At 40.5% G+C, this 20310-nt stretch overlaps 2 protein-coding genes across 2 annotated transcripts; one reads left to right on the forward strand and one right to left on the reverse strand.

Annotated features, from left to right (window-relative positions):
• The first annotated feature begins 545 nt into the window (after positions 1–545).
• Positions 546–11051, forward strand: nudt6 (nudix (nucleoside diphosphate linked moiety X)-type motif 6). The gene is made up of 5 exons (XM_030739465.1): positions 546–882; positions 1867–2070; positions 6509–6564; positions 9340–9394; positions 9764–11051. Exons 1-5 carry the CDS (start codon positions 630–632, stop codon positions 10174–10176), a joined length of 981 nt encoding a protein of 326 aa, XP_030595325.1. The 5' UTR covers positions 546–629; the 3' UTR covers positions 10177–11051.
• Positions 11052–11184: 133 nt separating this feature from the next.
• Positions 11185–18072, reverse strand: fgf2 (fibroblast growth factor 2). The gene is made up of 3 exons (XM_030739466.1): positions 17895–18072; positions 14734–14837; positions 11185–11412 (listed from the first exon to the last, which is right to left on the reverse strand). The coding sequence occupies exons 1-3, from the start codon at positions 18070–18072 to the stop codon at positions 11227–11229; spliced, it is 468 nt and encodes a 155-aa protein (XP_030595326.1). The 3' UTR covers positions 11185–11226.
• Positions 18073–20310: the final 2238 nt, after the last annotated feature.

Genomic DNA, 20310 nt, shown 5'->3' on the forward strand with positions numbered 1-20310 from the left:
ATTTATGTGGTATTTTTAAGAAGATATTCCATTACAAAAATATAAATAATATCTGAAAAGCATTAATCTCTGGTGGAAAAGCTTTCTTTTAAGATCGCGGAAGTAAAGAAAAACAATGCAAAACTCCATAGAAATGATGTTTAATTTTATATATTTGATTATACAGGCTAGTGGAAACACAAAACGAAATAAATAAAACAATGGCTCATACTACTAGCATGCATTCTTGAATTCGGCATATACCTACTGAACAACAAGCACCTCAGGACTTCTTGTTTGCTTAATCACAGCATATGACATCTTAGAGAATACAGGTACAACAAGAGCTTAAGTTAACAACAGCTTGTTACTAAAGAAAACCGATAGTTACAGAATTTAACTGCTTACTTGGCAGATTTATTATCCAATTCTAAAATAATGCCTAAACATTATAAGTTCACATGGCTGAATTGGCAGAAATGTGAAAGGAGTTTGTTCCACTTCTTGTCAGGGTTCAGTTTTACCGGTATTTACGGTATTTACGCAACTTCCAAGACGGACGTTTACGCAACTGCACGGGACCGCTCATATACCGGCTGCCAGCTGAATAAATTTCGCCTTTATTCGGTTGTTTGTGGTATTGCTGTGATATGGCCGGCTGCACCTTTGTTTCCAGACTTTTGCCGTTGACGAGAGGACGTTTTTGTAATGAAACGTCTGCTCCCGCACGCACAGCTGCCCGTGCCTTTTCCTGCACTGCGACTTGTTCACAGTTTCAGCCAGTCCACGGGGTCAGCGCTTTAACGGGCAAAGTGGACCGATTCGGTGGAGTGACCGTGAACCTGGCTGAGCTCGGACTGTCGGAGGACATCAGCGAGAGCTCATTCAGCGGTTTACTGCGGGGTTGGTTGTCCTGAAGTCTCCCTACAGTGTAGAAGGGGAAAGAGAGCAGTGCACACTTCATGTTTTCCTCATCTGCTCATAAATCATTAACCTGTCTTAACCACTGACCTGTCAGTGATCTGCAGTAGGTCTGCACTGTTTGTGCATAAGGTCTCTTCTAAAGGGATCTTCTATTTGAGGTTAAAATTGCGAATAGCATCTAAATCAAGAGAGCATAGCTGAGGTAGAAAGTCTGATCTGTGTTGTCGCTCCGTGCAAAAGCAGTAACTTCTATTTTTAATATTCGCAAAACATTGTTACTGTCGTTGTTACATTGTAATTATTAAAAGAAGCATGTTCTTGGTCTAGATAAGTGGGGAGTCCTTTAAACATAACCCCTTGCCCACTTTTATAAGATAAGATAAGATAAGATAGTGTTTATTTGTCACATGCGCAGTTATACACAGTACAATGCACAGTGAAATGTATTTTGTACCTGCAACCATATATACACACACATATAAATAAGAAGAATAAAAATAAATAAAATAAAAATAAATATGCACATTTCTTTTTTTATTCTTTTTATAAGTTAATGTATTTCAGCAGTGCTTCATGTAGCTAGTACTCACTATCTCGCTTAAATGCAAAGTGACAACTCTCAGTGAGCAATTAAAAGTGTGTGTTATCTATTTTTCTGTCTGCATTAATCCAGTTAGTTGTTGTCAGTTGTTCATCTCACATGAATGCTACTTCCACCAGAAACGGATCTGCTCTTTGTCCTGCTCTCATTATCTTTCCCCATCTCTCTGTCTCTCTCTCTCTTAAGATCTTCAAAATTCAGTTAGGTGGAAACGCCTTTTAAAAGCTTTCCACTTTTCATTATGTCACTTCTGCCACATATTTCCTTTTTCTTTGTGCACTTTATAGTTTATGGGCGATGGGAAATACACAGTTCAAAAAGCTTTTGGATGCATGTTAACATGTGATGTCTGAACTGTGCAGATTCTTTGGCCCAGTGGAAAGCAGAGGGGAAGGCAGCAGTGTGGCTCCGAGTACCCATCTCTCTCAGTCGATGTGCTGCTGCCGCCTCGGCTCACGGCTTCACCTTCCATCACGCCAGAAACGACCACGCCGTGCTGGCGCTTTGGCTGGGAGAGGGGGACAGCAGACTGCCGGGCTTTGCAACTCACCAAGTTGGAGTGGCAGGTAGAGATTTCTGTCTTGAAAGTAAAAACACATCATGACTCTGGGAACAGTTTTGACAGGAAAAGCCTTACCTGAGGTTCATTTATTAAAAAGAGTGGACAGGGCACATGTGTCACACCTGCAGCCCACTGTGTGCCAGAACCCACTGGATCACTTTGCATGGTTTAAAAAGTACAGTGGAGTCAATAACATGCTTTTTACATCTACATGAGAAGGGTTTCTGCCTTTGTAGATGATATGTAGTGCATGACAGCAATTGCAATAAGACATATTGTTGAAATTGCACTTAAATTTACTTGCACGTCAGATTAATAAACCAGTATATTATAGAACTGTTTCACTGGTCCAGCACACTTGACAACAAAATAGACTTTACTGTACGTGACCCATTAACCGTGACCCAACCCTGGGATGGAGTTTGCTGTCATAGAGCTGAAGGAAACCATAAGATAGAGTTATAAGAAAGTTATGAAGTGGACCCCAAGTTATTATTATTTGGTCAAACCAGTGTTCTTATAGAGTCATGTGTATGTGCTGAAATATACATAAATCCTAGATCTTTTTTCTAGTTTATGTCCAGTCCTAAAAAATTAATCTGACTTCAGTTCAGTCAGCTCGCATTTTAATGTTATAAGTACTAGTTATATCCTTCATATTAAAAATTACAGTATAACCAACAAGGCCTATGTAATACATTTGCAGCAAACTCCTTTAATTATCTTAAATAACTATCAGTTAAAGCACGAACAATAAATTATATTAAATTCAGACATTTACAGTGCTGTGAAAAAGTATTTGCTCCCCTCCTAATTTCTTAATTTTTGCATATGTGTCACGCTTACATGTTTCAGATCATCAAACAAGTTTTAATATTAGACAAAGATAACTCGAGTCAATACAAACTGCAGTTTTGAAGTGATGATTTCATTGATTTGTTGTCATCGAGCTGTGTGCCGGTGCTGGATTGCACAGGTTGTTTCTGTCTGTTCTCAGACACTTCAGGACAGAACTCAGTCTGACCCCGAGGAACGAATTCATAGCGCACAACCCAGTGAATGTTGGGAAAAAAAACCTGCAAGTGTCCTCTTGATACTCTCTGCACAAGTCTGAGGTCCAAACTGCAGCTGTGCATGAATAAGCGGTCAGGATGAGACTTCCAGGGGTCGTTTAAAGGAAAGGAGCCAATCCAAAAGTGCACAATGGAGCCAAATCTAAATCAGGTTTTGATTTTTAATTCTTGAACCATTTGTTCACATCTCGTTGCTTTCTGGCATTTTTTAAACCGACCCTTCACTGGGAAGAGTTTGAGTGCTCGAGCTTACAAAAAGCTGCTTCATCGCGCTGGAACAAATGACAATCGTTACAGACACAAAGTTTATGTAAACGCAGCAGTGATGACAGCTGCTGTCATCATTTATTTCTTAATATTACCCCTTCCAACACGCGAAGCATTTACGGGTTGGAAGGGGTTGTGCAACAGATGTGACAAAAGATGTAAAAGTGTTGAAAAATCAAACTTTATTCAGCTGCCACGTTTAATTATTTTTAAATCGTTAAAGCTGGAGTAAACTGTGGCCTACGTTTGGTTCTAACTCAAAACGCCAGAAGTTTATTATCATTTTAAAATGGATAAAAGGTTGTTTGTCAGTTGGGATGTTGCATTTCTCAACTTTGGCCCATTTCACTTACGTAAATGGAAATTCACTCACCAGGACTGTGAAGAGAAGATCAACAGGAAGAGGAGTTGCTCTCCCTGAGTGCTAACTCTCTGATTGTCCAGCAGAGGGCAGAGTGCCATTTCTACCTTTAGCAAAGAGCAGATGCACTTGAAGCATGTCAGAACATGTCCAGAGCATCTCTGAGAGGAACTCCCATTTTTTGATGCCAGAATTGTTTGCTGATGAAACTGAGTTCAGGAATCTGAAATACACAGATGTTTAGATTTCTGTTTGTTTATGTGCGTGCTGACAGTGACTCTTGATTATTTTCACAACACTTGGGCCAAAAAGTATAACTTGTGATTGGAAATCAGTCATCCAATAACTCCTCCGCCATCCGGATGCCTGATGCGTCATTTTAAATCAACGCTGACCTATAGCTGTACCGGCTTAATCTTCATTTTAGGAGTGGGGAAGAGCTAATTAATTTTATTACTCCTTCCTTCTTCTTCTTCCTTTTCTTCATCCTTTCTAGTTATTTCTCCTCCTCGGTTCCAGCATGCAGCTTGAATCAACAGATTTACTTTTAAAGTTCGTCGGGCTTCAAGCTCAGATTCGTAATGACCTCAAAATGTAAAGATGAGAAAATGAACCTGTAATTATTGCTACATCAAAGAGTAGCAGACAGTACTTGTATGTGGCTCACAGTTAAAACGATTAACAGTTTTATTTTACGAATCCTCTCGTCTCATGTTGTAATTCTCCCCCCCACTTGCTCCTCATGACCATTTTATTTCCTGGACTGAGGGCTACATAATGATAGCCTCCCTTAGCAGAAACCAGGCCTCCTCCTGCGTCATATGGCACAGGGACTGGGGATGACATCAATTTCCACTTGGAAGTCCAAGTTAAGTCTTTAGGAAGACCCATCCCTCTTTACGCATCTGTGACATTCATTTAAGGAGGCCTGTCCTGCTCGGCCAGACAGAGCAACCGGAAAGGAAAGTGGCTCATTTTTCTTCCTCCTCCTCCTCAACTGTCAGCACTGGTGCATAGCTGCCTCTCTTAGTCACTACCTGCTGAAAAAAAAAAATGCTCAAACATGAGAGAAAAACTTTAAATGTTGAAATGGGATGTCCACATCTTTCTCAGCTGAGTCACTCAGACTCTGTTTAGCTGTAGAGAATAAAGAAATTTGCTCTTGCACATAAACAATTTTCAGTTAACCCCATATTTTCAGAATTTGTCCAGGTCTTCAGAAGCTTCACAGTTCAAGAATAAAAATATTCTTGTATTTTTTAGCATAAATTCTGTATGTATCCATTTGAGTTTGGCCATATTTACTTTAAATGCGATGCTGATGATAAATCAGCTACTATCAATATTATATAAATTATCAACGGATCACATCAGTACTTGTGTCTGAAAAGTGTTCCTCATATGACGATCACACGTGGTCCCGTCAGCTTCATGGAGGGAGCATCTTTTTGAGGTTTTCTTTGGGATTTTCCACCCTGCAAATTCGCTGTACTTGGTAGTGTCATCTTTGTTTAATTATTGGCTTAAAAAAGGATCCTTTTCCTGCATCACGTGGCACCAGATGGCTAACTCACAAAGTTTTTCCACTAGCTAATGAACCGGCAGCCAACGAACCGAATCTGCTCCTCGAGAGTTTTTTTTTTTTTTTACGTGAACAAAGCAGAGCTAAAAATTAGATCAAGTATTAGACTCTGTTTCACCAGGTTAACTATAACTGCAAATTGATTTTAGTTTGGTGATATGTCTAAGGCAAAGTTTGCCTTATCAACGTAAGGCAGTAAATATGTCGCTGTTGTGTTCATAGTTTGTCTTTGCTGTCCTCAAGTGGCCAAAAAACAAACTGAGTTTTATCTGCTGACTGTATTACTGGATTCAGCAAAATTGCCCTTCCATTAGTGACATGTATGGCACTACACTGCACATTAGTTTCCAGTAACAGTGAGAAGTAGGATGAGCTGTCTCATAGATTGACTTTGAGGCTTTCAGTGTGGTTCCTCAATAATTCCAACACATTTTGTAAGCTGCTGTAGGATTAATGTCTTTACAGTTTTCCCATCCATCTTTCTTATGCTTCTGGAGGGGGGGGGCACTGTGGGGCTGGAGCCTGTCCCAGCTGTCACAGGAGGAGAGGATGGGGACAGCCAGGACAGGCTGTCCCCATCCTCTCCTGTCACAGGGGCTAACACAGAGAGCCCGACAACCATTCACACTGCAGGCTGTTTTAGAGTCACCAATTAATCTAAGCCCATGCATGTCTTTGGACTGTGAGAGGAAGCCGGAGAACCCTGAAAGAACCCACAGAGACATGGGAGAACATGCAAACTCCACACAGAAAGGCCCCAGACTGGATTCAAACCCAGGATCTTCTTGTTGTGAGGCAACACTGCTAACCACCACCACAGTCATTATGGTTTTATTCTAGCAAAAAACTCGCATCTTCTTACCGTCCGGCCCGGCAGCTCAGACTGTTCCGTTTTTCATCTTGATAAATATTTAGGTCAGAGATTTGTAGCAGAACTGCAAAAAATGAACAAGGCAGCTGTTATCTGCCTGACAGAGGCTCACCTCCAGAGGCCTTCTTCTTCACATGATGCAGATTTTATGTGTCCAGTCTAATGAGTAACTTTGACCCAAACACATTTAGCTTAAAATAAAAATTCTCTTAAGATATATGTGCAAAGCATATTGGGACACAGGTGTTTGCATAATGCATGAAATTAATGTCTGATTGATTTGTCCAGGTGCAGTTGTTGATGAGTCCAGTGGAAAGGTTCTCGTTGTCCAAGACAAAAATAAGGTACATGTATGACTTTATTATTTGAACATATTACACAGCTTAATCAAACATCTTCCGAGAAACTGATCTCTCAGTCATCAGCTGCTTCGGTCGTGTTGCTCCTAAAAATGTGGATGATCAGTTTTGTTTTAGTGACTTGTGCCTCTGTTGATCTAAACCTTGGGTGGAAATCCTCTCACACTTAACATAACTCCACACAGAATTAGCTGACCTCAAGCAAACACGGTGTTTACATGAGCTGAATGCACTCAAACAGCCCTCACAGAGCCCTGCTGTAGTGCTCACGCTGTTCTGAGGTTCGCTTACAACAGGCCTCTTTTGAATCCTCTTCTGCAGGGCTTTGTTTGCATTTTCAGCCAGCCCAAACAAGATTGCTAACAGTTTTGAAAAGTGATTGTATAATGTTGATGTGTTTTGGGAACTGTTTATGTCTCGAAAGATGTCATCTATCTCCAGATTATATGAGGCAACAAGTTAAGACCTTTTCAAATAAGCAGCCTAAACTAAAGTTTAAACTTAAAAATATGATATCAGAGACTTTTGCGCATACTCTGTAACATGGTTTGAGTCCAGTAGGGGCCATAGGCTGTATAAAAAGATGGACCTCATCTCTGCCAAAAGGAAGACCAATGAATGCACTTCACACTTGATTTATTGCTTCAAAAATGCCTTCAAAATGAATATGCATATCTGAATCTTAGTTGCTAGTTTCAAGCTTTTTTTTTTTCTGTTGTACATAAAATTATTTATGGCCCTATTAAAAGTAAAATGGCAGATAAACAGGGCATGATTTGGGGCGTGGCTTGCTTGTGATTTGAAGTAGCTACCATATGAGATTGTAGTGACCTTAATTTCTTAGTTAAATCCAAATCATCATGGCCGGTTAAAAAAAAAAAATGCAAGACAGCAAGATCTAAATTCTTTAAATGAAGGCTTCAAAGCATCCACAAACCCAAGTGTGACATCATGGTGGCTGTGTCCATCTTTTATATACAGTAAGTGGTATTTACTTCATGTGATTTAATGACTTCTTACCATGTACTTGTATGTATTTCTGTATAGCTAACGATATAAAAATAGTAGTGTAGATATAATTAGTTTGCCAACAGTGAGAAAAGTAATGGTTAATCTTAATAATCTTAAATCTAAGAATTTGCTGCTTTCTCACCATTACATCACTGTCATTTGAGTTTGAGCCATTGTTTTGACCAGAAAAACCCAAGCTGATGATATCATCCTGTGTTTTGACATTTTCAGCAGCTTCACAGATAATGAAACCAGTCTTTAGCTGTCACGGTGTGTCCCAAAGAGCAGCATATGAGCACGTTTATTCCACAAATCAACAGGAACACATGTGCCATTGTTCACTGTCAAAGAATACAAAGTGGCTGAAAAAGGCTGAACCTCTACATGAAGAAAATGTCTGCTAAAAATAAAAGAAGGCACCGCTGCCAAACGTAACAGAAATTATTGCCATGCTGATCCAAGAGGTTTGACCTACATATGCAAGACCCGGATTTATTAATCTAATTAGCTCACCTACATTGTGTTGAGGTACTGTATTTTAAAAGTATCCTATTCCAATACAGAAAAAAAAACATCTTAACTTTAAAAATTTGGCTCATATGACAAATATATGTTGCATTATAAACAACAGAAATATAAATGGGCTTGCTTACATCTAATATTCGTACCAGCCTGGAATCATAGGAGCGTTTAATGTATTTTGATTGCTTGTGTCCAGAAGCAGAGGGAAGCAGTTAGTGGCCTGGAAGTGTAGGGAGTCTTTTATCTCTTCTTCCTCTCCTCCTCCTCCTCCTCCTCCTTTCCTCCTCCCTATCGAGCTGTTTACTGGAAACGGTCTTTATAACAGTCTGGCCCTTTGGCAGTAGAAAGCTTCTGACAGGCCGAGCCTGTTCAGAGCTCACAGAGGGTTATGAACTTCCTGAAAAGAAACCAAGCTTTATCACTCTTGCAAGACATCTGACAGATTCCCAGTGGGCTTAAGGTAATTATATCCATCAGGGAGCTGAATGAGGTAATGGTAAGAGTGTTTAACCATCGTGCAGTGACATTTATGCAGCCTTTCTCAGTAGATTTAGTGTGAACAGATTGTGTATGGTCAGCATTCTTACGGCGCTTCTTTGGAATGATTTTACATTCGGCTCTGACTGCTTCTTACGGGAAGAGACATCTGACTTTAAAAAGCCTCAACAATTTTAGTTACATAAAGTCTCTTTATTTCTTTTTCCAGCACGCTTTAGTTCCAAAAATATAGCATTTGGTTGACAATACAAGAAAAAACTGCTGTAGTGCACTGGTGTTCCTCACAAAGAAAGGATTTGCAAGAAAAAAAAAAAGGCGTAAGTAACTAAGTAACTACAAAAATATATATACATACAGAGATCATAATTTAACCAGCAGCAAACTGTCATTAAATATCAAAGGTAAGTGGTGAAACTGTTTTGGACAACACACTTCACCACAGCAATTGTAAAAATCTCCAGAGTGAAGCACTAAACCGAAAACATAACATGAAAGGACGCATTAAACATTTCTCTTCATGTATCATTATTACAGCGTGATCTCAAACAGGAAGCAGAATGTGGCCTTCCTTTTTTTTTTACCCACTCTTTTTAAAAAGTAAGTGACTTTAGACTAAGAGTAAAATAGACCTTGTTGCAGTGTACTTGTTGCTAATTATCTAAGGTACATTTACAGCAGTGCCATCTATCTCAACTGATGTTAAATTTGAACTTTGCTCTTGAATTTCAGACACAGAACGCCTGGAAGTTCCCTGGTGGTTTGTCCGATCCAGGAGAAAATATCGGTGAGTGTCGCGCTCAACAGAGCAAAAAACTACAGTACAGTACATGTAGCTAAGTCTTTTGAGTATAGCATTATACTTAAAAATGATACATATACATTCATTTGAACTATACAAAATAAGGCACATGATATATATGCAAATTCTTCAAATTCACCTTTTTTTTTTTTTTTTTAAAAAAAAGCAGCTTTAATATTATATACATGACCCAACCCAAAAAGCAGCGTCAAATGTTCAAAAATAAATGTATTTTCCCATTTCCCTACATCTTACCACCATCTGCATTACTGGCAGTGGAATCAGATCATCTTTCCTGTATCAGGATCTTTTAAATGCCTCCACATATAAACGTTAAACGAATGTTTTTTTCAGGTGCGACTGCCGTTCGTGAAGTTTACGAGGAAACTGGCGTTCGCTCCGAGTTCAGATCTCTCCTAAGTATCCGGCAGCAGCACAACCATCCCGGTGCCTTCGGCATGTCCGACATGTACATCATCTGCCGCCTGAGCCCGCTCACCTACGAGATCAACTTCTGCACTCAGGAGTGTCTGCGCTGCGAGTGGCTGGGCATCGGCGAGCTGGCCAAAACCAGCGACACCACGCCCATCACCTCTCGCGTAGCCGGTCTTCTGCTTCACGGCCTGGAGCGCGGCTTTGATGAGATCGACCTCACCATGGAGGAGCTTCCTGCCGTCTACTCAGGGAGGTTTTACCAGCTGTACCACAGACAGCTTCCCACAGCACTACAATTACAGGAGCTCAACAAATCACCTCATCCTAACTAGATACGGGGAAGTATAATATAAAGTGTATTTATAACTGGACTGTTACTTTTGAGGAATTGTGGTGTAGCAGGTTTTGAATTGCAAGCACACTGCAGATTTTTACCGTGACTTTTGCATCTGAATTGCTGCAGTTTTAAATGTTGGGTTTAACACGTTCTGGTGGTCACCTTCAAATCCCACAGTTGGCAACAGTGACTGTGAGCAGCTGATCTTATTTTTAAAAAAAATACTAGTAAGTAAGTTTTAGTCTGCGTTTATTTGTTACTTAAGGAACTCGTGGGATAGCACAGTACATGTCAGTGCCCTAAGCACCAGTGTTATATGGGGCCTGCTTGTGGCTAAGTATAAATGATTAATATTTGCTGCGTTGTTAAGTGATTCTGTTGGCTAGTTAATAAAGTCAAAAGTCATTGTACATTTAATGTAACCAGCTACTTGTTGTTTAACTGAACATGGCAACAGTAACCTGGAAATTATGTTATGGTCCAAGTTACACATGTTCAAAACGGGCAGTGATGCTTAGGTTTTCCTTTTACTATATTTCTTCTTTTTTTAAAAATTCAAATTCTATATTTTAAGATACAGTTATAGTTAATATGTGATTTAAGAGTGTTTTCTTAGTCATGCTAACCTTTGGCTGGTACTGTGTTCTTTATGGAAACACTCACACGTACAGTAAATTCCTTAAAGCACTTTGATTAGTTTAAGGTTAAGCAGAGAGCTGCTTTGAATCAACGACTGGGGGGGGGGTGGATTGTGTTGTACTAATATTTAACTGAGGTGCATTTGGCAGCTGGCTCCAGTTGGTTGGTCTACAGTAAAATCCTGTTTATAATAAGAATAATATTACTAATAATAAAATGTATGAATATGCAGCACTGATTTTGAAGTGAAGCTGATTAATTGCAGACATGTTAATGATAAAATAATAACTGCTAGGATCTAACAGTCAAGCGTCACAGCTATTTGGGGCAATGTCGATGGAACACTTGCTTCATTGCCGTCACATCTTTTCGTTCAGACGTCAGCATCTCTCAGTCTGACCCCAGATTAGCACTTGGCAGACATGGGGAGAAAGAGGATTGCCTTCTGACCCGGTCCGGTTTTGCTTCCAGACTTGTACTGGCCAGTTCGCTTCAGCGCCACGTACATGTTTGGGTACTTCCTGGAGCGATAGGTGTTGTAGTTGTTGCTCTCGAGTCGCTCTAAGAAGTAGCACTCATCAGTTGCTCGCCTCTGGAGAGAAAGACACAGAAAAATGGTGCCAATAAAGTTTAATCGTTCTGTTCACTGCAGTGCATTTAACTCTTCTGGTAAGGTAAACTGTGGGGGGCTGCTGGGACACAGCCAGTAAATTTAAATCAGCTGGAAACCTTAGACTGTGAAACTAGTCTGTAATATAGCTTAAGATGCTCTGGTTGCTGAGTAGCCTTTGCCACTATCTTCTGTTTATGTATGATTTCTGTATAAAATGAACCTAAAGGGACATCTTGCTACTTGCAGTGGTATTCCACCACAGTTATTGTATCTAATATATTCTGTAGTTTAGTGTCCACATAAAAGAACTTTGTAACTAAATGCAACCTTTATTTTGACTGATGGTTCAATTTTTCTCCATGTTTCGTGGTAACAAACCATCTTATTTATTAAAGACAATCATGCCTTTCCAGGAATGCAACTACAATGTGTGTGTTAGTCTGACCTCGCTGAAATAAACAACGCCGGTCAAAGAGAAACTTGAATCTAAATCAGAATGTTTGCTGAAGATGAAAATCATTAAAAGTGAATGATATGCTTCCTGTGTTGCTGCGCTGTTGTGCATCTATTTTTACACAAGCCTCTTTCTTAAGTTTGTCCTTTGTGGACAACATTAATTACTGAGCGTCTGGCCAAAATCTTGCTGGGCGTTAACTGCCTGGTTCAACAGGAGGCTTTTGTTTTAGTTTCTGTTTTTATTTGACTGTGAAGCTGTTAGTCAGAAGGCATTTTTAGAGTTTTTGAATGTTTTTATTGGGTTTAGGCACCTTAAGGATTGCTGCTCAATTTCGCTGCACTCTAGTACAATGACAATAAAAAATATCTATCTATCTATCTATCTATCTATCTATCTATCTATCTATCTATCTATCTATCTATCTATTTATTTATTTTCTGGAACAACCACTCAGCCTACCTGGCTTAACTCAAAAGGTCCTAACAAACAATAAAATGGCTTTCGTGCTAAAAATGTGTCAGTGGAAATGTTTTGTAGATTGAAGACCATTAAACCATAACAGAGAAAATATCCCTAAAGAGTAATAACTGCAGCGTTTACTTTTTTCCCTTGTATAATTTTCAAGAATACAGATTTTACCTGAAGAAAAAAAAACATTTTTTTTCAGAACTAATTCTTTGTGGCACAGATTCAACAAGGGGCTGGAAACATTTTGGTCCATATTGACATGATAGCATCACAAAGATGCTGCAGATATGTTTGCTGTAAATCTCCCATTCCACCATATTCCAAAGGTGCTTTGTTAAATTAACATCAGGTGACTGCAGAGGTTATTTGGGTGCAGTGAACTCACTCTCAGGTTCAAGAAACCAATTTGAGATGATCTGAGCTTTGTAACATAATGGGGTATCCTGCTGGAGGCAGCCATCAGAAGAGGGGCACGCTGGTTATGAAGGGATGGACATGGTCAGCAAAAATACTCCTGTAGGCTGTGGCATGTAAACAAAGCTCAGTTGGTACTGCGGGGCCGAAGGTGTGCCAGAAAAACCAAAATGCAGAAAATCAAGACTCATCAGACCAGGCAGGAGTTTTCCAGTCTTCTATTGTCCAACTGTAGCCTGCTCATGTTCTCAAAGGAGTGACACCCGGTGTGGTCTTCTGCTGCTGTAGCTCATCTGCTACAAGGTTCAATGTGTTGTGCGTTCAGAGATGCTCTTCTGCATACCTTGGTTTTCACACACAAGTGGTTATTTGAATTAGTGTTGCCTTCCTATCCGCTTGAAGCTATCTGGCTAGCCTCCTCTGCCACGCACTGGATATTTTATTTTTATTCTGCAGACCATTCTCTGTAAACCCAAGAGGTACCTGTATGGGAAAATCCCAGTAGATCAGCAGTTAGGCACTAACAACAATGCAACCTTCAAAGTCACTTAAATCACCTTCCTTTCCCATTCTGATGCTCAGTTTGAAATTCAGCAAGTCGTCTTAACCGCGTATACATGCCTAAGTGCACTGAATTGCTGCTGGATGATTAGGTATTGGCATTAACGAGCAGTGGGACAGATGTACCTACTGAAGTGGCCAATGAGTGTATAAATCTATTTAATTTGTGTAAGTGACAAATAACTGTTGATTATATGATCCAAAACAAACCTATCAGGATCTGACCTCAGATGACCCAAGTTCAAAACCAGACTCTTTCCAGCAGAAGTGTTACATCAGAGTCGGTAAATTCAACAAATGTTCATTTTCACATTCTCCTGGAAACAAACAGCAGTATGAAGAGACCATCGTGTGGGTCTTTCATTGAGCAGAGTGTTGCCTTGGGTGGCACTCTGCTGCTGCTGCTGCTGCTGCAGCTTCTCATTAGGAGGAAATGCTTCTTGCCAATTACATGCATTTTATATGAGCCTTCCCAACCACCAAACCACATCAGTTGCCAACAGTTCACACTTCCACTATAAGCAGCAACACTGTGGCAACAGACCAGCACTGGCATCAAACTGTTGTGCTCCGTTCATAGCAACACTTAAGAAATACCTGACATGCATTTGTGACAGGGCAAAGTACAGTTAGGAACTGTCCTAAGATGAGACAGAATATCTTAAAATAGGTTAACACAGCTTTTTATTGTAAAAAATCTGTTTACACATCAACAGTCAATAAACTCAAATCACTGGTTCTCGGTGGTTCTAATAAAACTTTTGCAAAACGGCTTCTTTCTTTTTTTGTGTGTTGCTTTTATTCTTATTTTTTTTCTAAATATATTTCCATTATTGCTTCCCTCAGTCTGAACTGTCAAAGGTCTTCTTTAAAAATCAGAAATCACCACATCAAGATGATTCAGTCACCTCTCAGACCAGAGATGCTTAACAGTTTTTGATTCAAGCCTGCAGTTATTAGAGCTCCTGTTATTAACTCCTTCCTCCTCTGCTGGTATCCACACTCCTAGATAAATACTCATGCGTACTAATGTACTTGTAACTTAAAAACTTAATTTAAAAAATGATAAACTTTCCCATATTATTTTGGGAGATTTGGCAGAGGAGATTTAGTTAAATGTGTGAATGGTGTATATTGTGTATTGATGGCATTGATTGTGTATTCTGAATGTTCCAGAGAGGTCCAGTCAGAGAGGCCATGAAGCTAATTATTTTTAGAATGGGAGGATTTCTTGTCGCAGCACTGGGAAATATTTGGTTTCCACAACACTGCAGCCTAAATGCTTCTTGTCACAGAGCTGTGAGTTTAATCTGGTCTGTTTCGTACAGATTAGCAAGATCCCGTGTGGAACAGAAACGGCACAGGATTTGTTGATGGAAAGACGGATCCGAGTCACTCACCGCTCCAAACAGTCGCCCGTCTCTGTTCATTGCCAGATATCGGTTTGCACACATTCCTTTGATGACCACTTCTCCCACTGAGGTCGCCTGGAGTTGAAGCTTTACTGAAGACAAATCAGTAAACACAGAAAGCAGTTTTGTTGTTTAATTATGGGATGTTTAATCAAAGCGGCAGAGTAAGAGTGTCTGTGTTTAAAAATGTGCTTCTAAGATGATAAAAATAGAGATATCATAAGATCACAGTAAGCATGAGATCCAGCTGTTAGAGAAACAGCTGGCAGTACAGGTGCAATTCAACATTTGAAGCATGACTGTGACAGGCGTGGACACGGAGCCAAGAAACAAAAGAAAGCTTTGGTAATTTAACAAACAAATCAGAAAAAAAATAATTGTTATTAAAGAGCAAAAAGAGCTGGAAAACATACACAGAAAAGCCCATTCCAGGCAACAGGTGGCCAGCACCTCATTAACAAGCCCGCGCACCATGAGAGCTCTGTGACAGGCTTATGCTTCAGGCTAGCATTGAAATTAGCTTTAAGCTGCATCATTTTAAATATTTAACTCTAGCAGGTGGATGCTTCAGCTGCCTCACTTTCAGTGTACAGGAGCTTGTTTGCAAAAACAGCAGCTAAAATTACCACTGAGAGAACCAAGAGTTAGGAAAGTATGCCAAACAGGTGGCATCCTCTCACGTTCAGTTTTTACTTCTTTGCCTCTGGACCATAAAGGTAAGCAGTGAAAAATCAAAGCACGAGTCCTGTACCATAACTTGGATACCCTGTAACCAAACAGTGATGTTAAAAAAAGCATAAAGTTAGCTCCAGAGTAATAATTACCACTGACTGCAAGAATGACTCGGCCTCACAGTCAGTCATTGTGTGTTATTGTGTAAAGTACATCTGCAGTGGACTCAAGATGGGGTTACAGAGGGGGCACGAGGAGGCACCCCCACCCCCTGAAATATGAATTACCCTTCCTGGTGCCCAATATTATTGGATGAGAGCATTGATAGCAACATTAAAATGATGTAGATGATTAAACCAATAATTATTAAACAATAATAAAATGTACATAATTTTACATGTTTAGACCTTTACTTTAGGCACTGTGAGTATAATTTCAGGCATTATTACTTTAACCTAAGTCATTTTTTTTGGCAGCACTTTGCAGTTTTCAGGGTCTGAAAATGATGACGAGTGTTTTGCAGGCGTATTTATTTCTGATTTCCTGCGCCACTCAAAGCCTCTCTCTTACAGAAAAGTGCATTCCTTAGGTTATGTTTCATTTAGTTGTCATTTTGTGCAGCTTACACCCTGATAAATTCAGGTAAAAAAAAACAATCATAATTATGCTGCATTTAGCATCTTTCCAACATCAGGTCCTGCTTCCTCGGCTGCTGGCAGAGGATTTGTTGTGGTTTCCTCTGTATGTGGGTTAACACCGACCGGCGCTGCGTGTACCATAACTGAACCAGACACCACTATTAACATCAGTGGTTAAGTTGAAATAACCACCAAAAAAATGGAAGGACATTACATAGCACCCACAGACAGTGGGATGGCATCCTCATAATCAAAATTATCATCACATATGTTTATTTATTTAGTTATTTATATTTTTGATAGAGGCATTGCTGAGCACATGTTGCATGAAGCCAAGCAACCAAAAAGAATGCACGCCCCCCCCCCCCCCCCCCCCCGTTAAGGTAAATAGGGAATTTCCTCAGAATGCGTCCACATTAAGACTTCGGGTAGACACACATCTGTCTGTCATTAAACGAGCTGTTTGGGTGATTCATGTCACAGATCAGAGAGGTGAAGAAAAAAAAAATAAACATATAATTGGTCTGAGAGTGCGCTGCGGTGTGTTCAATGTTCCCGGGACAGATTACATGCCACAGCTTTTGTGAATGGAGGGAAACTGATCCCCGCTTCTGTAAAGCGTGCTGCGAGGACTCCCATCCTGTCCAGTTTGTGTCAGAATTTTTCCCCCCAAAGGTCTTGGATGAGTAGCGTCTTACAAAGAACACGAATCGATGGAAAAGAGTCCCATCTACATTAGCGAGGAAATTCTGCTTGAGGACCCTGGGATATATGAGCCAGCACTTTTCTTAAAATTTCCAATTCTAATTGGCAGCTTTGTCTGTAAAAGCTGGCTGGTCTATCGTAGCTTCAACAAAAGGACCATTGATGAAGCACAGCTCAGGTCACTGTAACTGTTAAGAACTATTTAGGTAAAAAGCTAAATGATTAATATTAATGGCTGTTTTATTTTTTAGGTGTGAACATATCCCTTCCTGAAACTTGCTCCCATCATATGTCTACAAGATTAATCACTCAGGATATTTCACAAGCACTTCTAATGGAATATAATTAAAGGCAATTGAATTATCCTATAAATAGCTTCTCACTTCTTGAACTGCCATCGGGCATTTGTTTGAAATGTCACACTGTAGCTTGTGCAATACACTTCCAAGCATGTGTTTTCCAAGGAAAAAACCCCAAAATCCACGTTCCTCTCCTCCCCTCCTGTTTACAGAAACTTAGGACACATTTAATCAGCGACAGTGACGCACTGAAGAGCGCTGCAGTTGTCCATTAACATAATCATGTTAATGTTTCCCCTTAAAAATGGGCAAAAAAATATCTTCCTCTCACCCAGAATAAATGTTGATTCACCGGTGGCACGTATGAGTGGTCAGAAGATAAGATTTTTTTTCTCGTTTGATAGATTTACATAATTTATTTAGCCTCAAAGACTGACATTGACATCTTAATCAGGAACTCCCTCCTTGTGGCTTTAAACTCTGTGATTTGGTGTCTTTTGTGATGTAAGGCAGTGAGCGGTGTAACTCAGCACGGTGATCTACATTTGCAGTTCCAAAAACATGAAGCAGAAGTCCCGCTGATGAATAAAAGTGAGGTGTGAGTCTTTAGAAGGTCATTATACTTTCCAGAAGGTGACCTACACTCATTTGGTTCTTAGTGTTCTTAAATGGAGAATAATCATGATTAAAATGGAAAAGTCACATCATTTCCCTACTATGCATCCATGTTATTAATTTTTTGCTTCACTCTTACCTCCCTGCTGCATGCTCAAAAGAAAATAAAGACGCTTTCTGTACCGTGTAAAGCAAGAAGAAGGGGACTAGAAGTACTTACTGTGGGGGTCGTTCTTCTCCCGGATTCCATCCACTCCCCCATCAGATTTTATCCTCAGGAAGAAGCCACCATTTTTACAATACAGCCTTTTAGGGTCCTTGAAGTTCCCAGGAGGAAAGCCGCTGCTACCGCCGTCTTCAGGTGTAGCGGGAAGTGTTGTGATTCCTCCCGTGGCCATCTCCTCCTCTTTCCCCACTTCCTGGCAACTGCTTTGTCTCCTTCTTGAGAAGCGCAGGACCTTCACCGTGGCCTCCCACCTCCCTCTAACTGCTGCCTGTACCCTCCTACCCTCCTCCACACAAACTGATTCTACTTAACCTCAGAGGTCAGTTTGCTTTAGCGGCTGCCCCCCCTCAGGGCAGCGAGTGCCCTTTGAGTCCTGAGAATCTGAAGCAGAAGCAAGCAGTAAGCAGAAGTAAGATCAAACATCAAAATCTACAGTTCGTAGCTGCTTGCCTGCCGTTTGTAGAGCTGGCAGCTGCTTTGCCAGTGTCGTCTGAGCACACTGGGAGGTGGGATGCATGCAGGTTCCCTCTTTCTTCTACTCTTCTTGCAATGGAGTGTTTAAAGCAGGGCAGCTGGCTTAGATCTGTGTGGAAGGCTTTCCCCTTTGGGCCTCAGTTCGCATGCGCCCTAGGAGCACCAGCACACACACACACACACATGCTCACGCCCACTAACGCTCACTGATTTAACCAACCAACCCAGCAGAAGTCGGGAAAGGAGAGGAGGGCAAGGAAGGGGGACGTGCAACTTGGACTCTGAGACCCTTCAGAGAGCCAAGAGCCACAGCAACCATGTGAACAGAACCAGTGTTTTCATTCATCCAGTTTGTTCAAGAGCTAGAAAAGAGGGACGTAAAAAGCACGGCAGCAGAGCCAGCTTGTTAGTGATTCACTCGGTGCTATTCATAGGTGAAAAAAAAATAAGAATGTAAAGTAGAAGTGCCAGTAGCTGAAAAAGAAACCATCATGAGTGAGTTATTTTAATTGCTATTCTCAACTTTCTGAAAACCAGCTGACTGGATGATCAGTGATGAAAGTTATTTATCCAGGAGGAGGCCATGCATTTGTCAAAATAGGCACTTACCACTTTGGGCTTCTGGGTAAAAGTTACCACATCTGAAACTGGATCAGTAGAAAGTCAGCTGTGCGCTCGCTTGACATCATGTTGGTCACCCTGGCAAAACTGGTTCGTGAAACATGTGATAGTTAAATAGTCGCAAGCGGGTAAAAGAAAGTCGAACAGAAGGACAAGAAGTATAGGCAGAGGTTTTCTCTGCAGTATTATAAGTATGCACTTATTGTATACACACACACATTTCCAAGCACAGTATTTCTCCCCATGAAGAAAATATGTCTCTCAAATACCATTAGTGACACACATTTATACCCGTATAAAAGATAGAACAATTACTGCACTGGCCTTACCTTTCAGCTACAAACCCAGTCCAGGTTTTCATATTATATCAATAAATGTCAATTAAAAACAACAAAACCTTTATCAGTCCAAATTCCATGGGTTTGATTTTCCGAATGATCATTTAGGAATTTTCACATTAGTATTGTGGGCCTCACCTTACCTTTTACCATACCTTTTCACCTGGAAAAAGGAACAATATGAGTGCAACAGTGATGACATATTGAAACATTGATCGGTTACATAAAATATCACGTAGGTTCCTCCCGTGTTGGCAAAAACAGCTCTTACCCATCATGGCAAGGACACTGCACCTCTGGGTGTCTTGTAGCATCTGGCATAAAGTCTATGGTCTGGCACAGGACATTGGCAGCAGTTCTTTGGGTGATTGTGGGCTATGGGGTGGTGCCTCCATGAATCAAGCGTTTCCAGCTCATTCCACAGAAGCTTGATGAGTTTGAGCTTGCAGGCCAGGTTGATGCCTTGGGCTATTTGTTGTGTTTTGAGACAATTCTGAGCAGTTTTTGTGGCGTGGCAGAGTGCAGTGTCCTGCTATAGGGAGAACACTGCTGTCAGGGAGTGTCACTGCCACTGTGGGGCTGAGCCCAATTCGCAAACAGTGTACGGTGCACATCACAGATGATCCACGTGGATACTCAGACCGAAGGTGTGTAGCAAGATGATCAACAATCAGCTTCAGTTTGTTCATGTCAATGAAACCACTGATTGTGGCATAAAGAACACATGATTTGGCATATTTGTTGCAAGGCTGCAGTCAGTAGCTTATAATAGAATGAAAGATCTGAGTTAGCAGAGAGGTCACTGCTTACTGTTTTACTCCAAACAGTCCAGAAAATAAAATAATGTATAATAAACTGCAAATGCTAGTGCATGGTAGCCATATTCAGATAAGTAGTTGTAACACGCCTGCTTTGATAAGCTATCTGAAGATTCAATTTATGTTTGCTATTATTTTTTTCTAAAGGCGTTTGAGACA

The sequence above is a fragment of the Archocentrus centrarchus genome, chromosome 10 (genome assembly GCF_007364275.1).
Source record: "Archocentrus centrarchus isolate MPI-CPG fArcCen1 chromosome 10, fArcCen1, whole genome shotgun sequence".
NCBI classification, from domain to species: domain Eukaryota; kingdom Metazoa; phylum Chordata; class Actinopteri; order Cichliformes; family Cichlidae; genus Archocentrus; species Archocentrus centrarchus.

Coding starts and splice junctions, on each gene's coding strand:
- nudt6 (XM_030739465.1), top strand. CDS start 630: ATGGCCGGCTGCACCTTTGTTTCCAGACTTTTGCCGTTGACGAGAGGA. Junction 883..1,866: donor ATTCAGCGGTTTACTGCGGG/GTTGGTTGTCCT, acceptor TGAACTGTGCAG/ATTCTTTGGCCCAGTGGAAA. Junction 6,565..9,339: donor TTGTCCAAGACAAAAATAAG/GTACATGTATGA, acceptor CTTGAATTTCAG/ACACAGAACGCCTGGAAGTT.
- fgf2 (XM_030739466.1), bottom strand. CDS start 18,072: ATGGCCACGGGAGGAATCACAACACTTCCCGCTACACCTGAAGACGGC. Junction 14,838..17,894: donor GGAGAAGAACGACCCCCACA/GTAAGTACTTCT, acceptor ATTTGTCTTCAG/TAAAGCTTCAACTCCAGGCG. Junction 11,413..14,733: donor ACGGGCGACTGTTTGGAGCG/GTGAGTGACTCG, acceptor CTTTCTCTCCAG/AGGCGAGCAACTGATGAGTG.